This window comes from Ovis aries, chromosome 10, assembly GCF_016772045.2.
Source record: "Ovis aries strain OAR_USU_Benz2616 breed Rambouillet chromosome 10, ARS-UI_Ramb_v3.0, whole genome shotgun sequence".
NCBI classification, from domain to species: Eukaryota; Metazoa; Chordata; class Mammalia; order Artiodactyla; family Bovidae; genus Ovis; species Ovis aries.
In genome coordinates this window covers 15,776,374-15,802,201 of record NC_056063.1, presented here as the reverse complement: position 1 = coordinate 15,802,201, position 25,828 = coordinate 15,776,374, and the positions used below count along the sequence as shown (strand labels likewise).

The 25,828-nt window shown below is 41.7% G+C and overlaps 1 protein-coding gene across 3 annotated transcripts in view; it reads right to left on the bottom strand.

Annotated features, from left to right (window-relative positions):
• Window positions 1-6,992: 6,992 nt before the first annotated feature.
• Window positions 6,993-25,828, bottom strand: part of GTF2F2 (general transcription factor IIF subunit 2) — a 136,737-nt gene continuing 117,901 nt past the window's right edge. For all 3 annotated transcript variants that reach the window (XM_060394306.1, XM_060394307.1, XM_004012057.6), the window contains 2 exons: window positions 23,855-23,998; window positions 6,993-10,959 (listed from right to left, as the gene is read on the bottom strand). In XM_060394306.1, the coding sequence (XP_060250289.1) occupies window positions 10,840-10,959; window positions 23,855-23,998 (264 nt within the window). In that variant the 3' untranslated portion in view covers window positions 6,993-10,839. The remainder of the gene's footprint in view (window positions 10,960-23,854; window positions 23,999-25,828) is intronic.

The window sequence follows — 25,828 nt, the reverse complement described above, 5'->3', positions numbered from 1 at the left end:
AGGAAATGGCAGACCGCCCCAATATTCTTGCCTGGGAAACCCCATGGGCACTTTCTTCCCTTTTGGGGATGGAACTGACCTCTGTTAATCCTAGGAGAACTGGTGAAGGCAACAGAGCACACCTCTCCCCAACACTCTAAATGGTACTGTGCTAATTCTCAGGTCCCTCCCTGACAGAAATGATCCACAGATACCTGGGGCTTGCAGTGCAGGATGGGGTTGAAGCCTCACTTGGCTCCCCCATTGCAGCTGCTCGGGTGGCACGTAGGACGCAACAAGTGACATTCAGTAAAAGTCTGATGAAGTCCAGGCTCTCTCCCACATTTAGTCCTCTAGGGAAAGGTTCTTCCTTGACGTGGAGACTTGAGGTATTCTCTAACCCCTATACCCAATGGGGTACAAATGGAGTATCTTTTATTTCATAAAAGGTATGCTCTTCTTTTAAAATATATGCAGTGTAGCAAGGAATTTCCAAGGTGGCGCAGCAGTAAAGAAACCAACTAACACCACAGGAGACGCAGGAGACATGGGTTTGATCCCTGGGTCGGGAAGATCCCCCAGAGTAGGAAATGGCAACCCACTCCAGTATTACCTTGAAAATTCCTTGGACAGAGGAGCCTAGTGGGCTACACAGTCCATGGGGTCACATAGAGCTGGACACAACTGAGCACGAGCATATATATACACACACACATTCGAATACTCATTATATACTCTCACTATAAAAATGCCACCCCTCTCATGATAGAGAGCCGTCCCTCAGTACTGGGATGGTTCCAGGAACCTCCTCTGATACCACAATCTGCAGGTGCTCAAGTTCCCTATGAACAAGGGTGCAGTACGATGAACGCTGATAAGACAGGTCTGACTGTATGCACGTGAAGAGACTCCCCCTTGCCCTCCTCCCTAGAGGTTGCCCTGTTAAGAGTTTAGCGTGCTTTCTGGCTTGTTTATGTGTGCTCATGCAGAAATACATATTTTGCTCCATTTTTAATAGAAATGGACCTTACTATGAAGACTGTTATGAAACTCGCTTTTTACTCTCAAGAATACTGAGCTATCTCCAGGGCAGTGCATTCATGTGCCTCAATGTTTAACTGTTGCAGACACTCCAAAATACAGCTGAGTCAAAGTTTAACCTTTCCTTGTCGACAGATATTTTCCCCAGTGTTCATCCTGCTTAATTTCCCAAAACCAGGTGTAGTGAGGGATATTTTATATGCAGTAAAACCCATCCTTTTAAATGTGCAGATTGTTTTAACAGACAGTCATGTAACCACCACCATGATCATAATTTCCATGACTGCAAAAGCTCGCTTGTGTCTCTTTGTAGTAAACCTCATGTACCCTCAACGCCAGGCCAATACTGGCCCATTTTTATCCCCCTAGTTTTCCTGTTTCCAGAATATACTGTTTGGAATACTTCCAGTTAGAAGTATATAGTACATGACCCCCCTACCAAGTCCTGCTTCTTTCACTTGGCACAAGGGATCCGCGATTCACCCAAATGGCTGTATCACTCAGTCCTTCACTTTCATTGCTGAGTGAGCTGTATTCATTCACTGTCTACACTACAGTTTGTCTAGTCACCAGCTGGTGGACATTTGGGTGGTTTCCAGTTTTTCGCAATTAGGATCAAATCTGTTTAAACATTTGTGTACGGGTGTTTTGTACGCACATATTAATTTTTCCTGGGCAAATACTTAGGAGTGAGATTGCCGGCTTATACGGCGTATGACTAACTTGACCAAAAAAATGCCATGCTGTTTTTCAGCATACCTATATAATTCTGTGTTCCCATGAGGGATTCTCATGTGACAATGCCAGGTGCTGTGCACGTCAGTACTTGGTACTGTCAGGTCTCCGGAATTTTAGCCGTCTTGGTAGGTGTGTGACATTATTTTGTGGTGGTTTTAATTCGCATTTCCCTTGACTATGCCAAAGCCTTTGACTGCGTGGATCACAATAAACTGTGGAAAATTCTGAAAGAGATGGGAATACAGACCACCTGACCTGCCTCTTGAGAAATCTGTATGCAGGTCAGGAAGCAAGTTAGAACTGGACATGGAACAACAGACTGGTTCCAAATAGGAAAAGGAGTACGTCAAGGCTGTTTATTGTCATCCCACTTATTTAACTTATATGCAGAATACATCATGAAAAACAGTGGGCTGGAAGAAGCACAGCTCGAATCAAGATTGCCAGGAGAAATATCAATAACCTCAGATATGCAGGTGACACCAACCTTATGGCAGAAAGAGAAGAACTAAAGAGCCTCTTGATGAAAGTGAGAGAGGAGAGTGAAAAGGTTGGCTTAAAGCTCAACATTCAGAAAACGAAGATCATGGCATCCAGTCCCATCATCCCATCACTTCATGGGAAATAGATGGGGAACCGTGGAAACAGTGTCAGACTTTATTTTTGGGGGCTCCAAAATCACCACAGATGGTGACTGCAGCCATGATATTAACAGACACTTACTCCTTGGAAGAAAAGTTATGACCAACCTAGACAGCATATTCAAAAGCAGAGATATTACTTTGCCAACAAAGGTCAGTCTAGTCAAGGCTATGGTTTTTCCAGTGGTCATGTATGGATGTGAGAGTTGGACTATAAAGAAAGCTGAGCACCGAAGAATTGATGCTTTTGAACTGTGGTGTTGGAGAAGACTCTTGAAGAGTCCGTTGGACTGCAAAGAGATCCAACCAGTCCATCCTAAAGGAGATCAGCACTGGGATTTCTTGGGAAGGACTGATGCTAAAGCTGAAACTCCAATACTTTGACCACCTCATGCGAAGAGTTGACTCATTGGAAAAGACCCTGATGCTGGGAGGGATTGGGGGCAGGAGGAGAAGGGGACAACAGAGGATGAGTGCCAGGAGCCAGCGTGAGGAATTCCACCCGTGACAAGGTCATGCGGCAAGAGCTCTGATGCCAAGGCTAATCAGACCTCAGGTTTTCCCCCTGTAATTTCCGGAGCATCCACCCCCCAAAAAATAAGAATCTGCCTGCTTTTCCACTCTTCTGATATTCTCTGGAAAAAGTCAAATCAGGGCTTTAGCCTTCTGCATTTGAAAGGGATGTTTCAGTTAAACCCCCTCTGATAGCTCTCTAGCTTGCCTAACAGGTTCCCCAGACTTCTTACAGCCTGTGAATTGCTTACAGCTGCCCAACTGCGAGAGGCACAAAGCTTGAAAGCATCTTAAAGATACAGAGCCTTTTCTAAAGAGTTAAAAATCATATTGGTGACGGGTTTTCACTGTTGACTCAAGGATTGCTGCGAGACCTCCATATTCTTCATCTTTTAGGCACCTGGAAGGATGTTACTCAATGTAAGCAGGATGTAGAAAAAGATACATAGTAGTTTTGATGTTAGCAACACTAGACTTTTGAGTTAATTGCTTCTCTTTTGCTGTAAGTCACTGTACTCCCTCTACTTGTTATAAGTTGCTGTATCTTTGCTGTGTAAGAATGTAACTTTATTTAGTGCTTTCTGAGAGTGGCACCAGACCTTTGGAAGAGCAACACAAATACGTCTTCTAGTTAACAAACCCTTATCAGAAAAAAGGTTGTAAAATGCTAATTGGCCCTTCTTAGCCAGATGATGATGTAAATCACCTAAGACTTGTGTGTACAATTAGGTATGCAGAGAGAGAAGCCTGGTTTTGATGAGTCTGGACTGCTAACGCTGCACAACTTTGTGTTACCCACTGATCCCCATGTTTTATCAAAAGTATAAAAGGCCTGCTGAACAACAGGGGCCAGAGCCAGTCGCTGGACTGGTTTCCCCCGTGTCTCTCTCATTTTCCTCTTTACTTTATCTTCAGGCTGAATTCCCATCTGGGGCATGGAGGCTCGCCAAGTCTACTTACTTGCCCTGGCTGTTAAGACCCGCGTGAAAGGGAGCCTAAGGCAAGGCACCCTTAGATATTCAAGCAAGCGCGGTGGCCCAACGTAGATGGTGCAAATTCCTTGTCTGGGATTTTATTGGCCTTCCGTGTAATCCAAGTTATTCAGCCCTCTTCCTCCACTTAATTCTCCTACTACACTATTGTTTCTTAATCTAATCTTATATCAATCAATAAGTAAGTTTTTTTTACGCCAACGCCGCCCACCCTTCGAATTCCCTGGATCCACCGGGGCTGGACCCCGGCAGAAGAGATGGCTGGATGGCATCACTGACTCGATGGACGTGAGTCTGAGTGAACTCTGGGAGCTGGTGATAGACAGGGAGGCCTGGCATGCTGCGATTTATGGGGTCACAAGGAGTCGGATATGACTGAAAAGACTGAACTGAATGACCAACAGTGTTGAGCAGCTTTTCAAGGGCTTCTTTGTAGCTTCTTGGTGAGGTGTATGTGTATAGTTATTGCTCACTTTTAAACTGGGTTGTTTATTATTTGAGGGACCTTTATACAGTCTAGACAAAAGTATTTGTGTTTTATAAATATATACTCCTCTACAGAATATATATATGTATTCTTAATGCTGGCTGCTCTTGGTCCTTGCTGCTGTGTGGTATCTCTGGGTAGGGGGCGGGGACTCTTCATTGTGACGTGTGGGCTTCAGTGGTTGCAGCGCTTGGGCTCAGCAGTTGTTGTGCATGGGCTTAGTTGCCCCAAGCAATGTGGAATCTTCCCAGACCAGGGATCGAATCTGTGTCCCCTGCATTGGCAAGTGGATTGTTAACCACTGAACCGTCAAGGAAGTCTGTCTATCGAAGTTTCAGTCTCCCTTTCAGCATCACTGATGAGAAACCATCATTTATTTCTGAAGTGCTATTAGCCATTTCATGCTATACTGGTCTCTCTTTGGAGACCCACACGTGACAATGTTAAGGGAATGCATGGCTGAATGAATGCTCCTTAATTTCTCGGCTGTGTCCCGGGGGTGAGGAGAAGGTCATCAGTGGTCTAGAGAGGGAACAGTGCAGTAGGCTGACTTAACGAAGGGATCCATTTGAGAACTCTTTTGGAAGCCTAGCATCCATGTCACATCATATGTGACTTTTGCAAAGCTCACCTTTTCTATTTCCACTGAATTAACAAAGCTTCCTAACAGGGTTGACAGACAGCTCAGACACATCTGTATTCATCCTGTTTCCATGCTCCGTTCTCGAGTCCCGATGTCCACTGTTCACGGGTGAGCATGATAGGCTATGCTTGCCTCTGGAAAGCTCAGGTGTTTTGAATTTACTATTTTTAATTGAGATACATCTGATATAGAAACACTGTCAAGGAATACAACATGGTTTGATAATTTATATCTTTTGATATAATTGCCAGTGAGGTACAGTTAGCTCTTCTATAACGTAATTACTTCTTCTGTTGTGGTATAAGTAAGACCTAGTCTGTGAGCAAGTTTGGTAATTACTGTTAATAATACAGCAGTGTTGTCTTTACTCATTGTGCTCCTCAGGACTCATTTACTAGTTCCAAGTTTGTGTCCTTCAGCAACATCTCTCCTATCCCATCCTTAACCTCTGGAAAACACCACTTTTCTGCTTTTATGAGGTTAGCCTTTCTGCCTTCCACACGTATGTGACAGCATGCACCAGGTGTCTTTCTCTGACTTATTTAGCACAATGCTCTCAAGGTCCATCCACGCTGAAAATGGCAGGATTTCCTTCTTCTCATGGCTTAATAACATCCCACTGCATAACCGACGTGTACTACCTCTTCTCTATCCATTCATCCACTGATGGGCACGTATGCTGTTGCCATCTCTTGGCTGTTGGGAATAATGTTGCAATAAACACGGGAGTGTGCGTATTTCTTTGAACTCCTGTTTTCATTTCCTTTGGGTTTATACACACCCAGAAGTGGGATTTCTAGATCATACAGTAGTTCCATTTTTAACTTTTTGAGGAACCTCATTGGAGAAGGCAATGGCATCCCACTCCAGTACTCTTGCCTGGAAAATCCCATGGGTGAAGGAGCCTGGTGGGCTGCAGTCCATGGGGTTGTCAAGAGTCGGACACGACTGAGTGACTTCACTTTCACTTTCATGCATTGGAGAAGGAAATGGCAACCCACTCTGGTGTTCTTGCCTGGAGAATCCCAGGGACAGGGGAGCCTCGTGGGCTGCTGTCTATGGGGTCGCACAGAGTCGGACACGACTAAAGTGACTCAGCAGCAGCAGCAGTATTGTTTCCCATAAGGGCTGAACCAGTGTATATTCTACCAACAGTGCACAAGAGGTCCCTTTTCTCCACATTCTCACCAACACTTACCTCTTGCCTTTCTTCAGGACAGCCATTCTAACAGGTGTGAGGTGACAGCTCACTGTGGTTTTGATTTCCATTTCCCTGATGAGCAGTGATGCTGAGTATTTTTTCATGTACCTGTTGGCCATTTGCATGTCTTCTTCCAGCCACTCCAGATTTTTCCCCTGCAAACGGTAAGCCAGGCCAAACACCCACCAGTGGCAGCTAGTCATCACTAAGTGAGGAGAAGGATAAACAGAGAAAGCTCTACTTCAGCCTCAGCTCTTAGGGAGGCCCTCCAGGCCAACTAGGAGTAATTGGGCCTCAAAAAAGGAGTCATTTAACCCTATTTATTTCTTATTCCCTATCTGTCCTTATTGATTAGCATTTGCAGTGGTGACAAATGATTGGAACCGCAAACCTCTAACACATAATTCATTAAAAGTTGGTTTGGACTGAAGCAACAGCCCACGCACACATACATGTTGTTAGGACTACATGAGTTGAAAGAAGGTGAAAGCGTTAGTGCTCAGTTTTGTCCCACTTGTTGCAACCCCATTGACTGTAGCCCACCAGGCTCCCTGTCCATGGGATTCTCCAGGCAAAAATACTGGAGTGGGTTGCCATGCCCTTCTCCGGGGAATCTTCCCGATCCAGGGATGGAACTGGGTCTCCCGAATTGCATTTTGTAGGGCTGTTGGGAGGATTACACGAGTCACAGGAGTCAAATGCCTAGCAGAGTGTCTGGCACACAATAAAAGTTCAATAAACAGTTTAAAGTGGAAGCTACAGCATTGAAAAAGTCCTTTTTTAATTTAGACGATTTCCAACAAAATCAGATAGACGCTGTTAATTTTCCTATGATAAACCACCAAAGACTTATACCGTCAGTCTGTCGGGTGTTACATCGTGCTACTGTATAATGAGTGGTGGCACCTGCTCAAAGGAAAGGAAGTAAGAAGAAGAAAGCATGGGAGTACGAGAAGAAAGGTAATGTTACAAAGTGATCTCTGATCCCTCCTCTTACATACTATGAAAAAGATATTAGGCTTAGAAGCATGCACTGAACTGTCAAAAGTGAAAACTGAACCAAAAAGATATTTGGCCTGTCACCTCTTGGACCATCACACAAATGCCAGGGAAAATGGCCAATACGCTGAGACGAAAGGCAAGCTTTCAGCAAGTGAAGTCTGAACAAAGGCAGCTACCTTTCAGCTGGTGCAATAGCTAGTGTATTCCCATCACATCCCACTTGATCCCGGACGCGCATGGAGCTCGAGGAGTCCACTGCAACGCTGCACACCCTACGTGGGTACTTGAAGTGTAACAGGGATTAACAGTTAGCAAGAGGAGCCTGACTTTAAAGGAGAAAATGTAACCGTGTCCTGTGGGTCAGGAAGGGCTGGGTGTCTGGATTCAAGCAGGGGATGCCAAAGACCACTGGTCGCCACTTTGATCGCCTTTTTCCTGGTTTGGGGGTAAGACGAGGGGAGGTGGGGGAGACTCATGGGCTTCTGAGAAGGTATACTCTAGCATTGACTTTATCCCCAAAGGGCAGAATTCTCCTAAAGAGGGACTGGTACTCATGATATTATGTTGGGCAGGAAATGGTTCTATAAAATGGACATTATCTACTTCTCCACACTAATTCTTTAAATGAGAGAGTATTTTAGAGCGTTTGATACATTGCCAGGCACTGTTTCCTCTTATTTTCATTAATATGTACCAATGGTGATGAAAACAGCTTCAAAGAAAATGTGATCACAGACCATCAGGAACAACTGCACCTCTGCTGAAATCCAGGAGAGCCGCTGCTGATTCCATAGAGCTAAACTGGTTTACTTTTTAAAGATGTATCACTTTGGATGCTATTGGTAACATGTGATTTCAAATCTTTCCAATGCCAAGCAACCACAATCTTACTACATTCTGTCAGTTAAAATATCCCCAAGGTGTGTGCACTGGTTGAGTTTAACAATCTCATTGATTACATATGGCCTTCCTGTTGTCTTACGATGGGACATCTTACCAGGTGTATATCCCCCTCATCAGCCTTCCTCTCTCGCCATCTCACAGCGGTTATAAGGGTTTAGGATTTTTGGCTGCCAAAACCGTGTTTATCAGAGCAAGAGAGTCCTGAAATAAAAGAAAAAGGGAGCCCAGGTGGAAGAGAGAATCTCCTTCTTGACCAACAGCTGCATGTTTGTACTAAATAAGAAGGCAATTTCAAAAAATTAATCAGGAATGGCACCAGTCTACCACCTATTCTACCGAATAGATAGTAAGTATTTAAGAGATAGGATACTGTCAGTGTGACAAGGTACAAGGTAACTAAAACAAGCTTAAGAACCAAGTTGGCAGAAAATAACCAAAGCACAGCTTTAGATGAGACGAAGTTGCCCTGGCAACTCTTCCAGCAGCAAGTTCTGGCAGGCGCTGCCACTGCAAAAACAAAAGGCTGGGGTAGAGGAGACACAGGTCTGTTTCAGAGCAGTGTCATACATCCAGAAAGACAGGTTTGGGAGAAGATATATCCTCTGTACAAAGCAAATACCAGGTGCCCAGAACCCTCGGCTATATACAGATATGCTACATCATTACCCATCGGCTTGCTTACACTGAGCCTTAAGTAACTGGGAGTTGAAAGACAGTGGAGGGATGGCCCTGGTGGTCCAGTGGTTACATCTCCAATGCGGGGGGTGTGGGTTCGATCCCTCACTTGGGACCTAAGATCCCACATGCCTTGCAGTCAAAAAACCAAAACATAAAACAGAAGCTATACTATAACAAATTCAATAAAAACTTTAAAAATGGCCCACATCAAAAACAAACAAACAAACAAACACCTAAAAAAAAAGGAAGGTAATGGAGATACAATGTTTGGTTACTGCAGCACAGTAAGGCAGGATAAGACAGCTGGAGGTGGGAGAGGGGATGGGACCACCTTCCTTAGTTTTATTTCACTGGGAATCCCAGGACAAAAAATCTAACGCACTGGTCTCAGCTTCAGCATTCTGCTGCTAAAAAATCAAATAATACAGGAAAATATTTATCTCAGTGGACAGATTATTTCCAGGATTTGTTTTAATTACATAACAAAAAATTTTGGCATTTGCTGCTTCTTGGTTGTAAGCGTACTGAAACAGATGACAAAATTAACAAGTAAAAATAAATTCTTAATTGTGTTTAGTTTGCTAAAGCTTCTTTCATTTTGGTGATCTTATTCATGGATATGCTTTTAGATGGTTTTTCCAGTGGTCATGTATGGATGTGAGAGTTGGACTGTGAAGAAGGCTGAGCACCAAAGAATTGATGCTTTTGAACTGTGGTGTTGGAGAAGACTCTTGAGAGTCCCTTGGACTGCAAGGAGATCCAACCAGTCCATTCTGAAGGAGATCAGCCCTGGGATTTCTTTGGAGGGAATGATGCTGAAGCTGAAACTCCAGTACTTTGGCCACCTCATGCGAAGAGTTGACTCACTGGAAAAGACTCTGATGCTGGGAAGGATTGGGGGCAGGAGGAGAAGGGGACGACAGAGGATGAGATGGCTGGATGGCATCACGGACTTGATGGACGTGAGTCAGAGTGAACTCCGGGAGTTGGTGCTGGACAGGGAGGCCTGGCGTGCTGCAATTCAGGGGGTCGCAAAGAGTCGGACACGACTGAGCAACTGAATTGAACTGAACTGAATATATAACATTTTGTGCTATGTAATACCATGGACAGGTATTGTTTTTATTTAAAACTAATTAAAAAGAAAGACAAAAGAAACACTTTCATTCCCCAGGAGCTGACATTAACCTGTTTGTCTGTACACATCAACCTTACCCCTACAACCCTCCTTTAGGTGGTAAACAGCCTTTGTCACAAACTAGTCAATATAGGCTTGCTGAGTGTGCAGTAAACATCTTTGAGAAGCTTACGATGGGGGATGTATATCCCGAACTGGAAAAGCATTTAACTTCTAATTATTTTAAAAGAAGAAGAGAGGAAAGAAACAGCAACTGCCCACGACTTTTTCCAGTTCTCAGGTCACTGTCACTAGGGTAAAGTAAGCTAATGATGAAAACTGCTATCTCGAAAAAGAAACAAAACAAACTGCTACCTTAGTACACACCCAAATGCTATACTTTCATTAATATGTGCAAATATGAAACACAACCACCTGTTTAAAAAAAAAAAAAAAAAGGACAGCCTTGCTCTGTGACAATTTCAGAAGAAGGAACTTTTCTTTAGTTCCTTTTCAGAATTTCTGGAGTTGCCTACTTTTTTTTCCTGCTGTGCCAATCACTTTGGATCTATATCACTTCAACTCTTCACGCAAAGATGGGGAGTGCTCATTTAGAAAACATTTCCTAATTTTACATTTGAAAGTTAATATTTAAAAAGAAAAACCTTTCAACGCCCCACCCCATCATGAATAATCTGGTTTAATACAAGTATATAAAGGTGTTCTTTTTCCTCAAAAATCATTTAAGCAACTTTACAAGAATTATTGTTTAAAAAATTTACCTAGAGAAATTAAAGTACCAGTCATTTCCCCCCTATAACAGATAGTGCTCAAGGATTCACACATCAGGGCTGTCTGCTCAGCTCATCATCCTTTAGTTCTGTTAGGCGGGCTTCCAATCTTCTTAATCACTTTTTTCTTCTACTTGATAATGTCTGTATTCTGGCTTCAGTTCCCATGTGTTTTTGTGGATCCCTTTAACATTTTGAACACCAATTTCCTTTAAGATGTCCTTCAGGTATGACTGAAAAACAGAACCAAAATAACCTTGACAGATGAGATAAAGAAGGCAGGAAACAAAAATATAAAATAAAATGATATATCAAACTACATTTACAAGTAACAAAAATTATGATTCCGAAAGCCCCATTAGATTTCTCTATAATGAATTTCAATAAACTGCCTTTTTGATTATTTGCATACAATACATGATAACTGCACTAAATATGATTATTTGCATTACAGGGCTTAGAAGTCCTGAATGCCAGCAGCCTTGAGAGCTTAAAAAAAAAAAAGAAGGAAAGAGAGTTTAGAAGGAAATACATTTGTTGGTACTTAATTTATAAGTATACCAAGTGTAATGAGCCCCCGAGTTCTGTGATATCACTGAGTTCACAGTCAGACAGGATTATTCTTGGATAGGAAACAGTCATTTTAGAAGCAGGAGCATATGTTATTTTTCTATGAAGCAAGCACATGACAGACACCCAGAATTCTCAGTTCTAAGGTGAGTTCTCAAATTTGCTATTGGGCCACTTGCTTTTCTTGTATAATAAGGCAAGTCGTTATGTATGTTTAATATTGTTTGTATCACATGGCCAAGGTTGCCTAGACAGAGGAAGGTAGAATAAGATATGTTAAAAACCCTGACGGCTGCAGTTTTCCTGGGCTTAGGTCCACCAAAGGATAGGGGTGAGAAATGACGGAGGTCAGAACTCTGGATCATGGTATTTCAGGCACCTGAAAATTCAGGTATTACCCAAATGATCACTAGAGGCATGAAAATGATGGCTATGAAAAATGTAGTACCAAACCCCATCTTTGCTTGCCAATGCCCAAGGTGAAAAAGCATTTCACTATAAACCAATACAGATTACCGTACTTCCTTCTTGGGGAAGAGAGAAAAGTTACATGTTTAAAATGAACCCCGCCCCCCCCACTATACAACCAATGAGCCAAACAAGAATTTTTGTGTGCATGCTTCATAGAACCAGTTACAGGTACATTACAGGGACTCATCCCACTGACGGAAGATGTAATAGGATGTAAATTTTTTAATTCATGGGAACGAGGCACTAATTTTTAAAGAGGCGGAGAATGGCTTGATAGTGTTGAAGGCGGTGCCTTTCTAAGTGTGATGCTAGATTACCTGCACCAGAACTTCATGGGGGCCTGTGAACTGAACCCCACTGTAGGGCGAGTCAATTAAACCTCTGGCGCCAAGCATGGGAAACTGCAATTCACAAGCCCCCTGGAGCCTGACTGAACTGAAGTCCACAGCAACTGCTCAAAACTTCTTCTGGCTCTAATGCTCTGGGATCTTGGGGTCCTTGCAGTGTTATTTAGGTTTCTGACCCTCACTGCTGCTGGAGAGTGTGTGTTAACCGACACCACTGAATACCACCTTACACTGATGGGTGTACTGCTTCACAGTCTCAACTTTTATTTAGGGGTCCCTGGTTAGCACTGGAACTACATACAGGTCTCTCAAATGGCCCAGACGGCTCAGCTCTCGCTTGAGTGGCTTTCCCCACCCCAGCAGGTGGCAGCAATGAATCGGCGGAGGCCTGGGTTTCCCCAGGAGGAGGCCTGCCTGCCTGCCTGCCTGCCTGCCTGTCTGCCTGCCTGCCTGCCTCCCACGCCTTCTGTAGCTGGCTCCAAGGAGGGACCCATGTAAATGAGTCAGCGAGTTACTGAAGTAGGCTTCAGATAATCAGGTAATATGCACGCCTGCCATCTGCTACTTCAGATTGCATAGAAAACATGGGACACTGTTCATAAATGACTTTCTAGTTAAACAGGATTCACAAATGGAAAATGACGGGATGGGCTTCGGTTTTCAGTTTGGGTGCCATGAATGATTTCTTTGTAAAATTCCAAAGAATGGTTTATTGTGAGAATGGCTAGACCCTGGGTGCAAACAATCATACAACTGGGGACACAGTGCAAGCCTCAAAAATGAAGAGAGCAGGAGCCAGGAGCACTGTGGCTGCCAGACAGACACTGTCTCATCCTCAAGCCTACCATGCCCGTGTACATAACCCGGATACAGAAGATGAAAAGCCTAGAGAGGCTAAACACAAAATACTGAGTGTCTTAAGTGTACAAATTCAGTTGCCTTCACTCTCATTTTATCGCATTAGTATAATAAAGTTAAGGAGTATTTTTTTATATATAAAGATGCCATTCTCTCTCTCTCTCTCTCTTTTTTTTTTTTTAACAATAAGAATGCCAAGACATAGTCAGGGGTCCATTAATTTGTCAGTTAACAAGATGGGATTAGGGTCATGGTACAGAACCCTTTTCTGGGGTGGGAGAAGGGGCAAACTTTGGAAGTTTGGCAATGTTCCAAATCCCAAACCTAAGACCACTCTACTAGAACCAGCTGAATTAACTTGGCACAAAGCATTAGCAGAAAAAGTAGTAGTGACCATAGAGAAAAACAAGGTCAGAAAATCCTGGAAGGAAGGACACAGGTAAAGACCAGTGAGATTATGTCATTCCTCTGTTTTAAAATGTTCTCTGACTTCCCCTTTGGCCTCCAGGTTAAATTCCAAACTCTGGTGCAGGCATCCACCCAGGTCTGTCTTTTCCCTTTGGCCTCCTCCTCTAACACCTCCTTGGCCAGGCACTGGCCATTTCTGTGTCCACTTGCTCTTGTTCCCTGCCCTTTGCTTTCCCTGTAAGGCTTATCCCCTTCCTTCAGATCAGAACTCCTCATTCTTTTAGACTTGTTGCAAATGTCATTTTCTCAGAGGGACTTCTCCAACGGTCCCACCTCTCAGATCTACACTTCACGCTGTGTGAACTTCCAGGGAGAGCCCTCACCGCATCAGAGCTCTCTGTGTGCATGTCTGTCTCTCCCATCAAACCCTGTGCAGCCATCGCAGGGCCTGACTGCACGTCAGAGGCACGGGGCACACGAGCGCTGAATGAATCGGGTATGCTTCAGAGTTAAGAGAGGGGCGAGGAGGGTTTGGCTCTTGCATCGGGGTGGTGGTTGTTGGGGGGAGATCACTTAGAAGGCCCAAGGGAATAAACTCCGCTAGCTCTAGCTGCTTTCCTTTGTCGTCTCACTACCATACAGAGCAATGGCCTGTTTGAGAAATAAAAATCGGTAAAACTGTATTACCTGAATCTGAACTTACTACTAACATCTGTATTGTGATGTTAAAACATTATTGAGACAAAGCCAACTGGGGTGGAAATTTTTAAAGGTTTTAGCAGCACTGACAATTAATTGGTAATTGGACGTCCCTTTTAAAAAAATCGGACTTCCCTTTTAGATTTATCTGAGCACCAGGTTGAGTGGCACATAGTCCGTTTTCATCCTCATAGAGTTCACAGTTTAAGATCAGGGTGTGTATGGGGGAAGCAAGGGCACGTAAGCAGGCAACCATAAAGTAAAACAGAAGCTCAGGAACAAGGGCACATATGTAGGACATCATGGGAGCACTGGAGGGGCCGGAGCCAAGACGCTAGGTTTTTCGAGGATGGACATTTGATCATTTGAACTAAACAGCAACTCTGTGCGGAGACCAAGGGGGACTAGTTCTCCTCTTACCGTTAAATAGTCCTAAACACTGATTCTGCAATTTAATCTTTTGCCTAACCACTTGTATTTTAAACAAAGGATTCTAGAACTGAGAAGATCACCTTTATGTCACATAGGATTGGAAAGATTTCTCATTACCTACTAGGGGCAGTTTGGCGGAACAAGAGCTGAAATAATAAACTGGCTCAAGTCCAGCAAGTCTTCATAAAAGAGAATGTGTGGGGGCGTATTTACAGCAAGCCTGAATGCAGAGAAAAAAGGGAGAGAACATTACAGCCTCCTTGCAAGGGAAGGCAAGGCACATACTGGAGCCCAGAAGTCTACTGAGTAGGATGTGCTATGCATTTGTGGATCAAGACGAAACTGTGGTGGCCAAAAGGCTGGAAATTCACACATCAAATTCCTGATTTCTCTCCCAAGATCAAGACAAACCTAGTCACAAGGCACAAACCTAGTCACGGTAGACTATTTTAGCTTCTCTTCTTCACTCTCCTTATCACCTTCCATTCCTGCCATTTTTCATATCATCTTTTCCTCTACTGCAAATGGAGGATTCATCTGTTTCATCATAAAATTTAGTGTTAAGCGTTACCACAGATAATATTATGAATTAACTATACCTAATTCCTAAAAGTTGATTAAAACGTTTATCTTTGACAGAGAGCTGATCATGAAATAATAATGCTTTTAGGTAAGATAAAGACTAGACCTCTCATTACAAAAGAGTCCCCAAAGGCTGGAGTGAATGTGTATTACATAAATCTATACCAAAAGATGGCACTGGTTAACACAGTCACCAAAGGGAAACTGCTTATACGCTTTTTATAAACTGACCCAGTGGCAAGGGCATCCATGATCAGTTCTGTGATCATTTCAAAGTATCACTTCATATTTACGTGATTTTTGTATGACTGACTGTGACTCCTGTAAGCAAGGCTGACAGAACAGAGGACTTACTGATGAAGATGTTAGTGGCTCCAAGGCACAAGGTTCTTTCATTAAAAAAAATTTAAACAAACTACATATTATGCATAAGCTGTGAACAAAGGCAACCTATGTTATCTCTCCTTTAGAGAGAACCCTGAAAGGGGGAGGGAAGACGGTGCTGAGGGCATCTCTGGCACCTGGGCCATCTCAGCGTTTGTCTCCCCTTTTCCTGCTGGCTTCACCTCTGTTTTTACACTAGTCTGTCCTGTCTTCCTCTCAGGGTCCCACAGGCTGCATTCCTCCCTTTGTAAAAACTCTAAGGAGTACAGAGATGATGGGTAATGGTCAAGCCATAAACCCTACCCACCCCACAGCCCTCCCTCCTAAATCCAAACTCTAAAAAAGGAAATTTATTGCTGCATTAACATCTGTATGCTGGTAAATCATCTTACTTTCAGTAACACTTCATCTGTCCAGTGGTGGCAAGTGACTCACATGCTTACATATTTCAGATAAAAGTTTACTTCCTTTGGGCCAAAACTTTGAATTTTAACTATGTTTAAAGATATGCTTTCTAAACTGTATTAGTTTATTTGTATGCTAAACATAAGTTAACCTTGGAATACTGCGAAGTATTCCAAGGCTCGGATATTATGGCTACCAACTGGGGGAGAAACAAACATATATACATATAGTTAATGTTAAAAATGTTAATTAGAAAAACACAATCAAAAGATATTCAAAACTAGATAAAGATGAAAAAAGTTCCTACTGAAATATAAATATGAATCCTTGCATTTAGAACTACAGAGACTAACTACTAGTGCATTTGGTGTGATGAGCAGTTCAGCTATTTTTATTTTTTAATTGGAGGAAAACTGCTTTACAATGTTGTGCTGGTTACTGACTGACATGTAGTTTAGACTGTACAAAGACTAAGAAGATATCAATGGACATAGTCATTACTAGTCCACCTGAAAACACTGCTAGAAGATTAAATGGCAAGCAAGAGAGTCTTCAGGTATTTATTTTACCACAGACAATCTTTAGAAAATTAGCGAGCATTCTCGATGATGAGGCATTATTCGCCCTTAAAATATATGGAATAGACAGTAGAGTTTTACTCTAACGCAACAGTATGCAAAAGCTCTTGCTGCCTAAGGATTAAAAAAGGACTGATGACAATCGGGCAGCTCCTCAGTTAAACGGAGCTACCAAGTGACCCAGCAGTTCAGCTCTCAAGGGAAATAAAAATATGTTCACACAATAAGTTGTACCTCATGCTCATATCAGCCTTATTACAGCAGCCAAAAAGAGGAAACAACTGTCTATGGTGAATGGATAAACAAATTGCTGTGTGCTCATGTAACGGTACATATCTGGCAATAAAAAAAAAAGGAAGCACTGACACACGATACAACATGGATGAAACCTGAGGAAACATTACGCCTAAATCAGAGAAGTCAGTCGTAAGAGACCACATATCATATGATCCCATTCATATGAAAATGTCCAGAACAGGCAAATCTTTAGAGACGCAGAGGAAATCAGTGGTTTGCTAGGGCTGGGGAGAGGGGTGGGTGCACAGGAGTAGTTGTTAACAGGTCCAGAGTTTGAGGGGTGAATAAAATGTTCTAAAATTGGTTGTGGCAGTAGTTGTACAACTATGTGAATATATGAAAATCTACTTAACTGTAACTTAAAAAAAAAACAACTGTACTGAAAAACAAGATTTTAAATTGATGAGAAAAAAAAGACCTCTCTAGCTGACAACAAATTAAGATAACACCATTTTTTATTACCAAATTGCCATGGGTAAAGTAAAATTTCCAATTAACAGTGGCAAGCTCTTTGGATCAGTCCATACAGACTGGAAAATATGATGGAATTAGAATATCCGTCTTGGCACATTCTAGAAGGAATGCTTTCTGTTACAACGAAGAACTGAAGATGGCCAGCCAGGCCGGCACCGTAAGGTTTTCTGCCTACAGGTGTATCCTCTGGGATCAATTCCCCTGATGAGCTAGAGAGAGCAGGGAGCTTCAGACACTTATCTAAGCCCACAGGGTAATGTCTTCTCTTAGGTAGAGACCAACACACAGAAAATGACTTCTTCCCCAAGATAATTCCCACAAGACGGCAAGCCTGAAACAAGTCTGGCCTTCCAGTTTGCTTTAGGGACTTGCTTTAGGGATAAGGTAACTGGGAGGAGGCAGCTAATGAGGTTAAACATTTATTTTTTACCTCTTACCTTTATTCATTTTACTTTAAAATCAAATGGGACTGGAAATGTAGAGAAGGAGATTTTATGGGTAATGACATTTCCAGAATAAATACAAATTGTATGGCCTACTGCTTAATTAAAAACTCTAAATTCTGTATGTAGATAATGCCCACTTTTGCTTACTGGGAGCCTATGTCAGAAACTGCTTTCACCTATGTAGTATTTCATATAAAATGATGACTTGATTGGTTATATTAACAAATTGATGCCCCCAATTTTACCTCATTCAGAATTAGGTAAAAAAATAAAATAAAATAAAAAGGCTGAGACAAATCATAGGATAAATTAAAAGAGAAAATTACCATATCATAATAAACTTGGTAGCAAATCTATTAGTTATTAGAACCTTCTCTTCATAAGGAAAGCATTAAAATTTTATAAATGCATTTAAATTTTATCCATTTATATTCAACATAGTTAATAATTTATTTTAATAGGACATTTCATACTCTAAAACTTTTAAGTAAGGCTCAAATTAACAAGATAGCAAATAATTATTTTTTAGCACTACACTCTAACCAACTGAATTAACCAGCTGCTGCAAATAATTATTTTTTAAAATGGAAGTCTCACAAAGGGCTGTCACTAGTTAATATGCTTTGCTGGGCAACTGGTAGTCTTTTTAGTTTTGGTTATACCATTTGAAATTAAAAACTTCCAGTTATAGAAAAAATGAAGAGAGAACTGAAAGGAAATATGTGAATAGAAAGGAAATGATAAAGATTCGGGGGGGAAAAAGAGAAAAGGAATCATGTAAAAAAGGAAAAGCCTATGTCAGAACAAGACATATAGTAAAAACACTTATTCAGCAGTTCATTTGGGAATGAATTTTAAACACTGAACTTCAAAAAACACAGGTTTTTTTTTTTTTTTTTAATTGGAGGACAATTGCTTTACAATGTTGTGTTGGCTTCTGAGGGGAAAAAAAGAAAATGTCCTGTTTTTACTTGGGTCAGGAACTGAATGAGCTAGCATAAAGCTTAGATTCCATTTTCCATGTATATGGCTTAATGAGATGATTCTTAATAATACAGAAAATTTCAAAGCAGTCTGAGAGAGAAATTAGCTCCCCTCTCCTGTCATTAAAAAGGGGTTCCCATTGTCAGAGAAGCATTTTTTGAGTTTGTCTTTGGATATACACACGTGCCCGAACAGAAGAGGCGATGCATTAAGACTAGGCTCAGGCCACTAGGCGACTCCTTCTCTGGGACTATGACTGAACTGTCTCTAAGACCACTTTCACCTTTTACGATTCTGAGCCAGAGAGGTGTGCTATGTGTGCATCATACCATGTGACACAGACATCATGAAGAGAAAAGAGGAGTGCATGTCTGGCTTGAGCAACTTGGAGCATGGTGGTGTTACTGCAGTGGGGCAGTCTGGGGGGTCGGGGTTGGAGGGGTGCAGAAATCAAGAGTTCTGTTTTCAACAAACTAAATCTGAGGTAACAGCAAATGACTACGGCTCAGCAGGTGCTATTTTTCCACCAAGCAGTGTGGCACAAGGGTGCGAGAGGCAGTAGGCCTGGCCGATGGACGGTCCTGCCCCATCCTCTTGGCTCAGGAATGAACATCCAACTCCTGGTGGGGCAATTAAGATCTTCCCTGAGCTTCTGCTGGAATAATCAGGGCAGACAGTCTCTGTATGCTTCGAGGCTGCTAGCTGTGAAGTGCTTCAGGAGGCCACTTTGTCTACCAAATGGCTAGATCCTGCCTGAGCAGAAAGACAACATCCAGGAAAGACATAAAGATGAGGAGAGATAGGGAGGGATGGGGAGGAACCGGGCTAACTAAACGGTATTAGTAGCTGGATCCAGCCATGTCTAAAGCAAGATGCATTCCTGAACTTCTCAGCTACAGGAGCCAATACATTGTATTTTTGCTTAAGCTAGTTTGAGCCCAGTTTTCCTTTCTTGCAGCTGAACAAGTCCCAGCCAACTGACAGGTCTATAAGAACATATGCTTGTAAATAAACTTTTATCTTTTGACAGGAGAAATGCTAAGTATACCAAATTCTTTAGCCACTTTTTGCCTTTAAAAAACATTACCTTCTTTTATCTTACTGATGCCAAATTCCACTTATTTCTATTCAGGCCTGTCTGGAAACAAGCTCTGAGGACCAGGTTAACATTACCTTATTGCTGCACTGGCTTTATCAAAAGCCTATTCTGGGCAAATGAGCAACGGCCTGTTGAGCATTATTTAGCGCTGGGCAACTTAAGCTTATGGGTACCAAGCTGCTTCAAAATCAAAGCCATACAAATCTTTGCCTCATTTTTCTTGTTGATGTGAACTTACTTTATAAAAGCATGCAAATTGTTCAATTACACACTCTGAATTAAAAGGCAAATGGTCCACTGGGTCGACGTGATTGGGGACTGCTGATTTACAAGGGATCATCAATAATTAAAGTTCCCTGAATCTTGCCCTGAAATCAAATGGACACAGAGCACAAGGAAATGAAGAGGTTCAGTTACAATTAGAGCTGATTGCTGATGACACTTTAAACAGAAATGGATGTCTGAAGAAACCCCGGGAAAGGGGTGCTGTGCTGGAGAACAGGGTGCTTGGGCTCATAGTGGTCTTGGCAGTCTGGGGTTTCAAAGGGAACAATGACATAAAGCTTCAAATGGCTTGAATTCCTGAAGGAAATGCTGCTATGCTACAATTTTACAGATACAATAAAATATGAAGAAAGACTTGACATAACACATTTAAGGTAAAAGAGCAAAGACTGTCAACAGAGAAATAATAGGCTTCCTCTGATATTTTACTTGGGGGGGGGTGGCTAAAGTAAAAATTTAAAATGCATGAAAACACTCCTTTAAATGGATGCTGTGTTTCTGACTTTTTTTTTAATCAGTTACCAGAGCCTGGCCTTTTAAAATTGGCTTATTTGTCCTTAATGAGTAACTTTAACTCTCTGATTGCTTATGCAAGTCACACACTGGTGAATAAAGGGTACAGGCTGGCCCTTAAGGGCAGTTTCTCTAATCAATAATTTCTCTTGCAGGAGTGAAGGTTTTTAGGAACAAGACTATAGAAGGGAAGGAACTGGAAAAACAAGAAAATACTTCAGATTCACTCAGAATGTCAAAAATGACAACCTAAAGGTCAGAAAGCAGATGGTAACTTAAGAATATAGTAGTGGTGCTAATAACAAAGAGGACTGTTAAAATGAGCACATCATGGTCAGAAACCTGGCATCAAGAGAGGCGCTGGGGGCCATCAGAAAACCAGAGCATGTCATTAAATGCACTGGCTAAAGAACTCATCAACACCAAGAAGACCTCTTTTCTTCCATTTTACACAGGGCTCAAAAATGTGTTTAATAATACTAAGAATAAATATTAGCAAAATACTTTGCTGTTGACAAATGCAACTTTCATAAACATTAAAATTATTACAAGGAACCTATAAACTAGGTATTTTTAAGACAAATTTACAAAGTATAATATTACACACATTTAACTTGAATATATTAGTAAATTTTATATTAAGAATGTCATATATCAAGTAAATTAAATATTAAAACTATATAACGTATTAAAACATTAAATGCACTCAAGCACCTGGGACTATCTGGCTAAACGGCAGGACTGGGACGTGACCTGAGGTCCTATTACTCCCAGTCCTGTGCTCGTTCCATCAGGAAGTCTTCTTCCTGGATCACTGACTTTCATGCTAACACTGGGGTCCTTCATTCTCCTGGTACTGCTCAGACTAAAATCAAATTAATAAGGGTGTACTGAAGCCCATTAGTACAGACCGACTTATGTCCTGTGACCCTTTTAAAAGGGAGAATTACCTACACGGAGGAGAGCTGGGCTCTAGCCACTTTCTAGGTCAACGGGCCTTGCCAGCTTGGTTCGAATGTGAGTGGGAGATGGAGAGGAGATGGAACAGGAAAGGGAGTGAATCATAGACGGAGCGCTGGGAGGGGTCACGATGATTATCCAGTCCAGCTCCCTCAGTTTCAGCGACGGACGTGACTTCTCCAGATCCCACTGAGGTAAATGGCAGGACCACAGCCCATGGTGACCACGTCCAGTCCTATCCTCTACACGAGAGTAACTGCAGCTCCGGCACTCTATGCTTTACTGAGACAGCTCTTTGTACCCCGCTCCTGCCACAGACAACAGGAGGTCTGTCAAAATCCACCTGAGGAAAATACGCTGGTCCTAAAAGGTAAAGGATGTCACCGTCTCCTTTTCCTTAAATCAATTTATCTAATATTTACTAGATTGCTACTATGTTTGTGTTGTGGAATGTATGAATATTTAGGGATGTGAATAATATACAAACCTGCCTTCAAAAACTTAATGCTTTAGAGGCAATTTAGTCCCTACATAATAAAACTACTATAAAATAATTCAGTTTCTAGATCAGTGGTTCTCAAGCTCTTTGAGGTTCCGAGGTTCTCTGAGAATCTGACATAAACTACAAACCTGCTCCCCAGAAAAATCCACACATTTCTGTACATATTCAGGGGGTTGCTGGATCTCCTAAGCCTACTGACCATGAATTAAGAGGTTCTGTTAAGAGAGTCACTGAGTTCCGCCAGATAAAAATTATCTGAACAGCCAAGACGGAGAGAAAGCTAGTTATTCTTTTTCTCTGCTGCAAAATGAATAAACTTTAAAAATATTATGTCTTTCCCTGTGAAGGCAAAGAAAGAGCTTTGCTTAGTACTTATCTGAATGTCCCTCTATAAACACTTATTTTCCCACATCTAACTGTGTGTGTGTGTTTTATTCTATGAGACTATGTCATTTGCATCCAGAATATCTGGAATAGCCTTTTCATGTATATATAAAAATACAAAGATAAACTTCATTAAAAGCAGAAGAAATGGAGTTTAGCTTATGAATTATTCTATTTCAAATTTTCTAATCTAGCTTGGAATGCTGTTTCTAAGGCTTTGATGCTGAAGGGAGTGAAGTCATTAAGATGAGTTGATAATACTGCCAGCATGAGCACTTTCCTTCTCTTTGGTTAAAGAAAAGTATTTAGGTCTTTTGGAATTCTAATTTCTTTCTTAATGAAATAGTGAAAGGATGAAGTGTAACAGTAAAGAAATCTCTACAGAAGTGGGAAACTGCACCATCAATACTGAAGTTTCAGAAATAATTTCCTGAAGCTTTGAATACATAAAAAAAACCAAACAAACCATGGAGCCATTTATGTCAAAATATTTCACAAAACCGGTTATCTTGTTACATATGCTGAAGCAAATAAATGGAGCAGTTAGAATTAACATATTCTTGGGTATCCTGGCAAGGTGGATAAAATGATAAAGGAAAACTGGGTAAGAGGACAAAAATAAAGGGGTTTCCACCTAATTTTTAAAAACCTGTAAGTAAAATACTGCTATAATTCAATCTGACACTTTGCTAAGCTTAGGTGTGAGAGAGCTAAATGGAAGGAAACATGGCCCAAAGACTAGAGAAAGGGTTTCAATTCCTTGTTTCCAGCATTTTAAATGGATTAGAAACACAGATTATTTGCAGATAGGTATTAATACAAACGTCTGGAGAAGTGATTAAAAAACGATTATTTATAGAACAAAACTTCTCTAAAACATCAACTTATTAAAAATTTCCTTGAAAATGGAGACTAGGCCAACCCAAGCATAATCTCAACAAGCACTGTGAGGCTCTACAGCTCAAGTTTGAAAGGACCTAATGTTAGTGCTAGATGATTTTTAAAAAAATCCACAGAGAACAGTTCACGAGACAGGGATACACACTCACTGTGAAAAAACAGTGACTCTTAAAGTTGAGCTTTTCTAGAGGGAGGCAGAAGAACAAACGGAAGAGTAGAAATGCTGTAAACAAGAGACTTCAGGCTTAACGCCAAGGGTCAGTCAAAAGGAGGACAAATCCGCCTCGTCTCCATACGAACTACTGATACTAAAGGTATTTAAAATTCAAACAGTGAAGCTGAGATTAAAAAAAGAAGCAGAGAGAAAGGAAGAGAGGGGAAGACAGGAAGGAAGTTTACGCGGAGGCATCTTTTCCATGCTGGAACTAAACCTGCCACCAGCATAGGTGCAAGCGAACATACTAATTCACAATATGCTTCTCTTCAGTAAAGCCGTGTTAATGAAGCCAATTTAAACCCATTTAAAGGATCAGTGTGAGCATATACATACCACAGGTTGTTTTGTGATGTCCACCAAGTCCTTCAGGTTATAATACTGATGCTTCTCAAAAGCTGAAAACAGCATGTCCAAAACGTGTTGTTTATCAGCTCGGGCTCGTTTTCCATCTTCTTTCTTTTTCCTTTCATATTCAATCTATGTGGAAAAAGCAAAAGTCCCGAAGGCATCAGTTCAGCGTGCTCACTCTGAAACCCAGGGACTCTTTTCCGTCCTCCACTGTTAGGTATTAAATCGCAAGGCAGCAGGTCAAAGAGTGGTGGTTCAGTACCTGTGGCCTTCACCACTCTCAGGGCTCCTCAGACCTTTACGGCTCCAGGAAGGTTAGTGCCCACCAGTAAAGCATTTTCACCGTTCCCTAAAGCTTTATGTAATGTGTCCATTTCCTCCCCCAAAGCCCATCTTCACAGAAATCACATCATGTGGATCACAAAGTCTATTTGCAACTCTTGGTTTTTGATTACCCAAGTGGAGTCGCTCAGTCGTGTCCGACTCTTTGCAACCCCATGGACTGTAGCCTACCAAGCTCCTCTGTCCATGGGATTTTCCAGGCAAAGGTACTGGAGTGGATTGCTATTTCCTTCTCCAATGATTACCCAAAATACAGTAAAAGAGTTTATCTGCTCGATGCCATTTGGTAGGTAATATCTTTCAAAATGACAGTTTTTCAGGGCAGGAAGAAGGCTGAGGGGCAGGCAGATCAGATAATAGGTTTTCTAGGGAGGAAAAGCTTGGGAAATCAAATCTTGGTAAAAAGCAAAGAACAAGGGTGGTGACAGGCGGCCTTTTCTCCTCCCAACCCCATGGCCTCCTTGAACTTGCTTCTTCTGTAAAATGAAGTAAGCAATGGCACAAATGGTGACACCATCCCGTGGTTTACAAATGCATATATGTGTGCATTTGTAAAAAAGTTAACTCTTTATTGAAAACATGCAATTTGCTCGCATTCATGTCAGTTGATTAAGCTTTTCATTTTTTTTTTTCCAAACTTTATCTTGATAAAGCCTCAGAAACTTGTTAGAGGACAGGTATATATACACTGTAGGGCTTCCTTGGCGGCTCATGGTAAAGAACTCTCCTGCCAATGAAGGAGATGCGAGTTCGATCTCTGGGCCAAGAAGATCCCCTGGAGAAGGCAATGGCAACCCACTCCAGTATTCTCGCCTGGAGAATCCCATGGACGGAGGAGCCTGGTGGGCTACAGTCTGTGGGGTCGCAAAACAGTCGGACGTGAGTTAGTGACTAAACAGCAACAGAGACTGCAGCAGCCCACCTGGTCAATAAAGCATCGGCAGGCCGGGTAAAAGCTGTCGGAGAACAATCTTTTGTGCATCAGCAGAATTACTATGAGAGAGAGGCTAGCTTCAAAGACAGAGAGATGCATATCAAAACGTACAACTAAATTATGTACAAATTCCAGCTTCATATAGTTAGGCTTATTCTCTAGTTTAACAAGAGAGACATAAAAAGATAAAATCTAATTTCTATTGATGTTAAGACTAAAAATAGACCTTAAATATAATCAGAGACTTTCAAAAGTAACTCTGACAACTCTTTCAATAAATAAAATTAGGAGCTAGACAAGGAGAAAGAGCTAAATTGAATGTCTTAATTTTTGCGATATGTATACCTGGAGAGTAAAACTCGAAATCCATTCAGCTCCTCAATAGATTAAGCATGGATTAGATGCTTGGTGTTGCACTAAAACTGAAGAAAACAGCGACCCACTCCAGTATTCTTGCCTGCGAAATGCCACGGACAGAGGAGCCTGATGGGCTACAGGTCACGGGGTCACAAGAGATGGACACGACTTAGCGACTAAACAACAACAACTGGACTAAAATATGGGAGTAAATAAGCTACTCTCTTTCAAAAGGTATCCCTTTCTTAAGGCTCGCGTATTAAAATGTATACAAAGGGCCTTGAGTATTTTAAATGTAGTAATGTAGTAAAGGAGACCACAGAGTT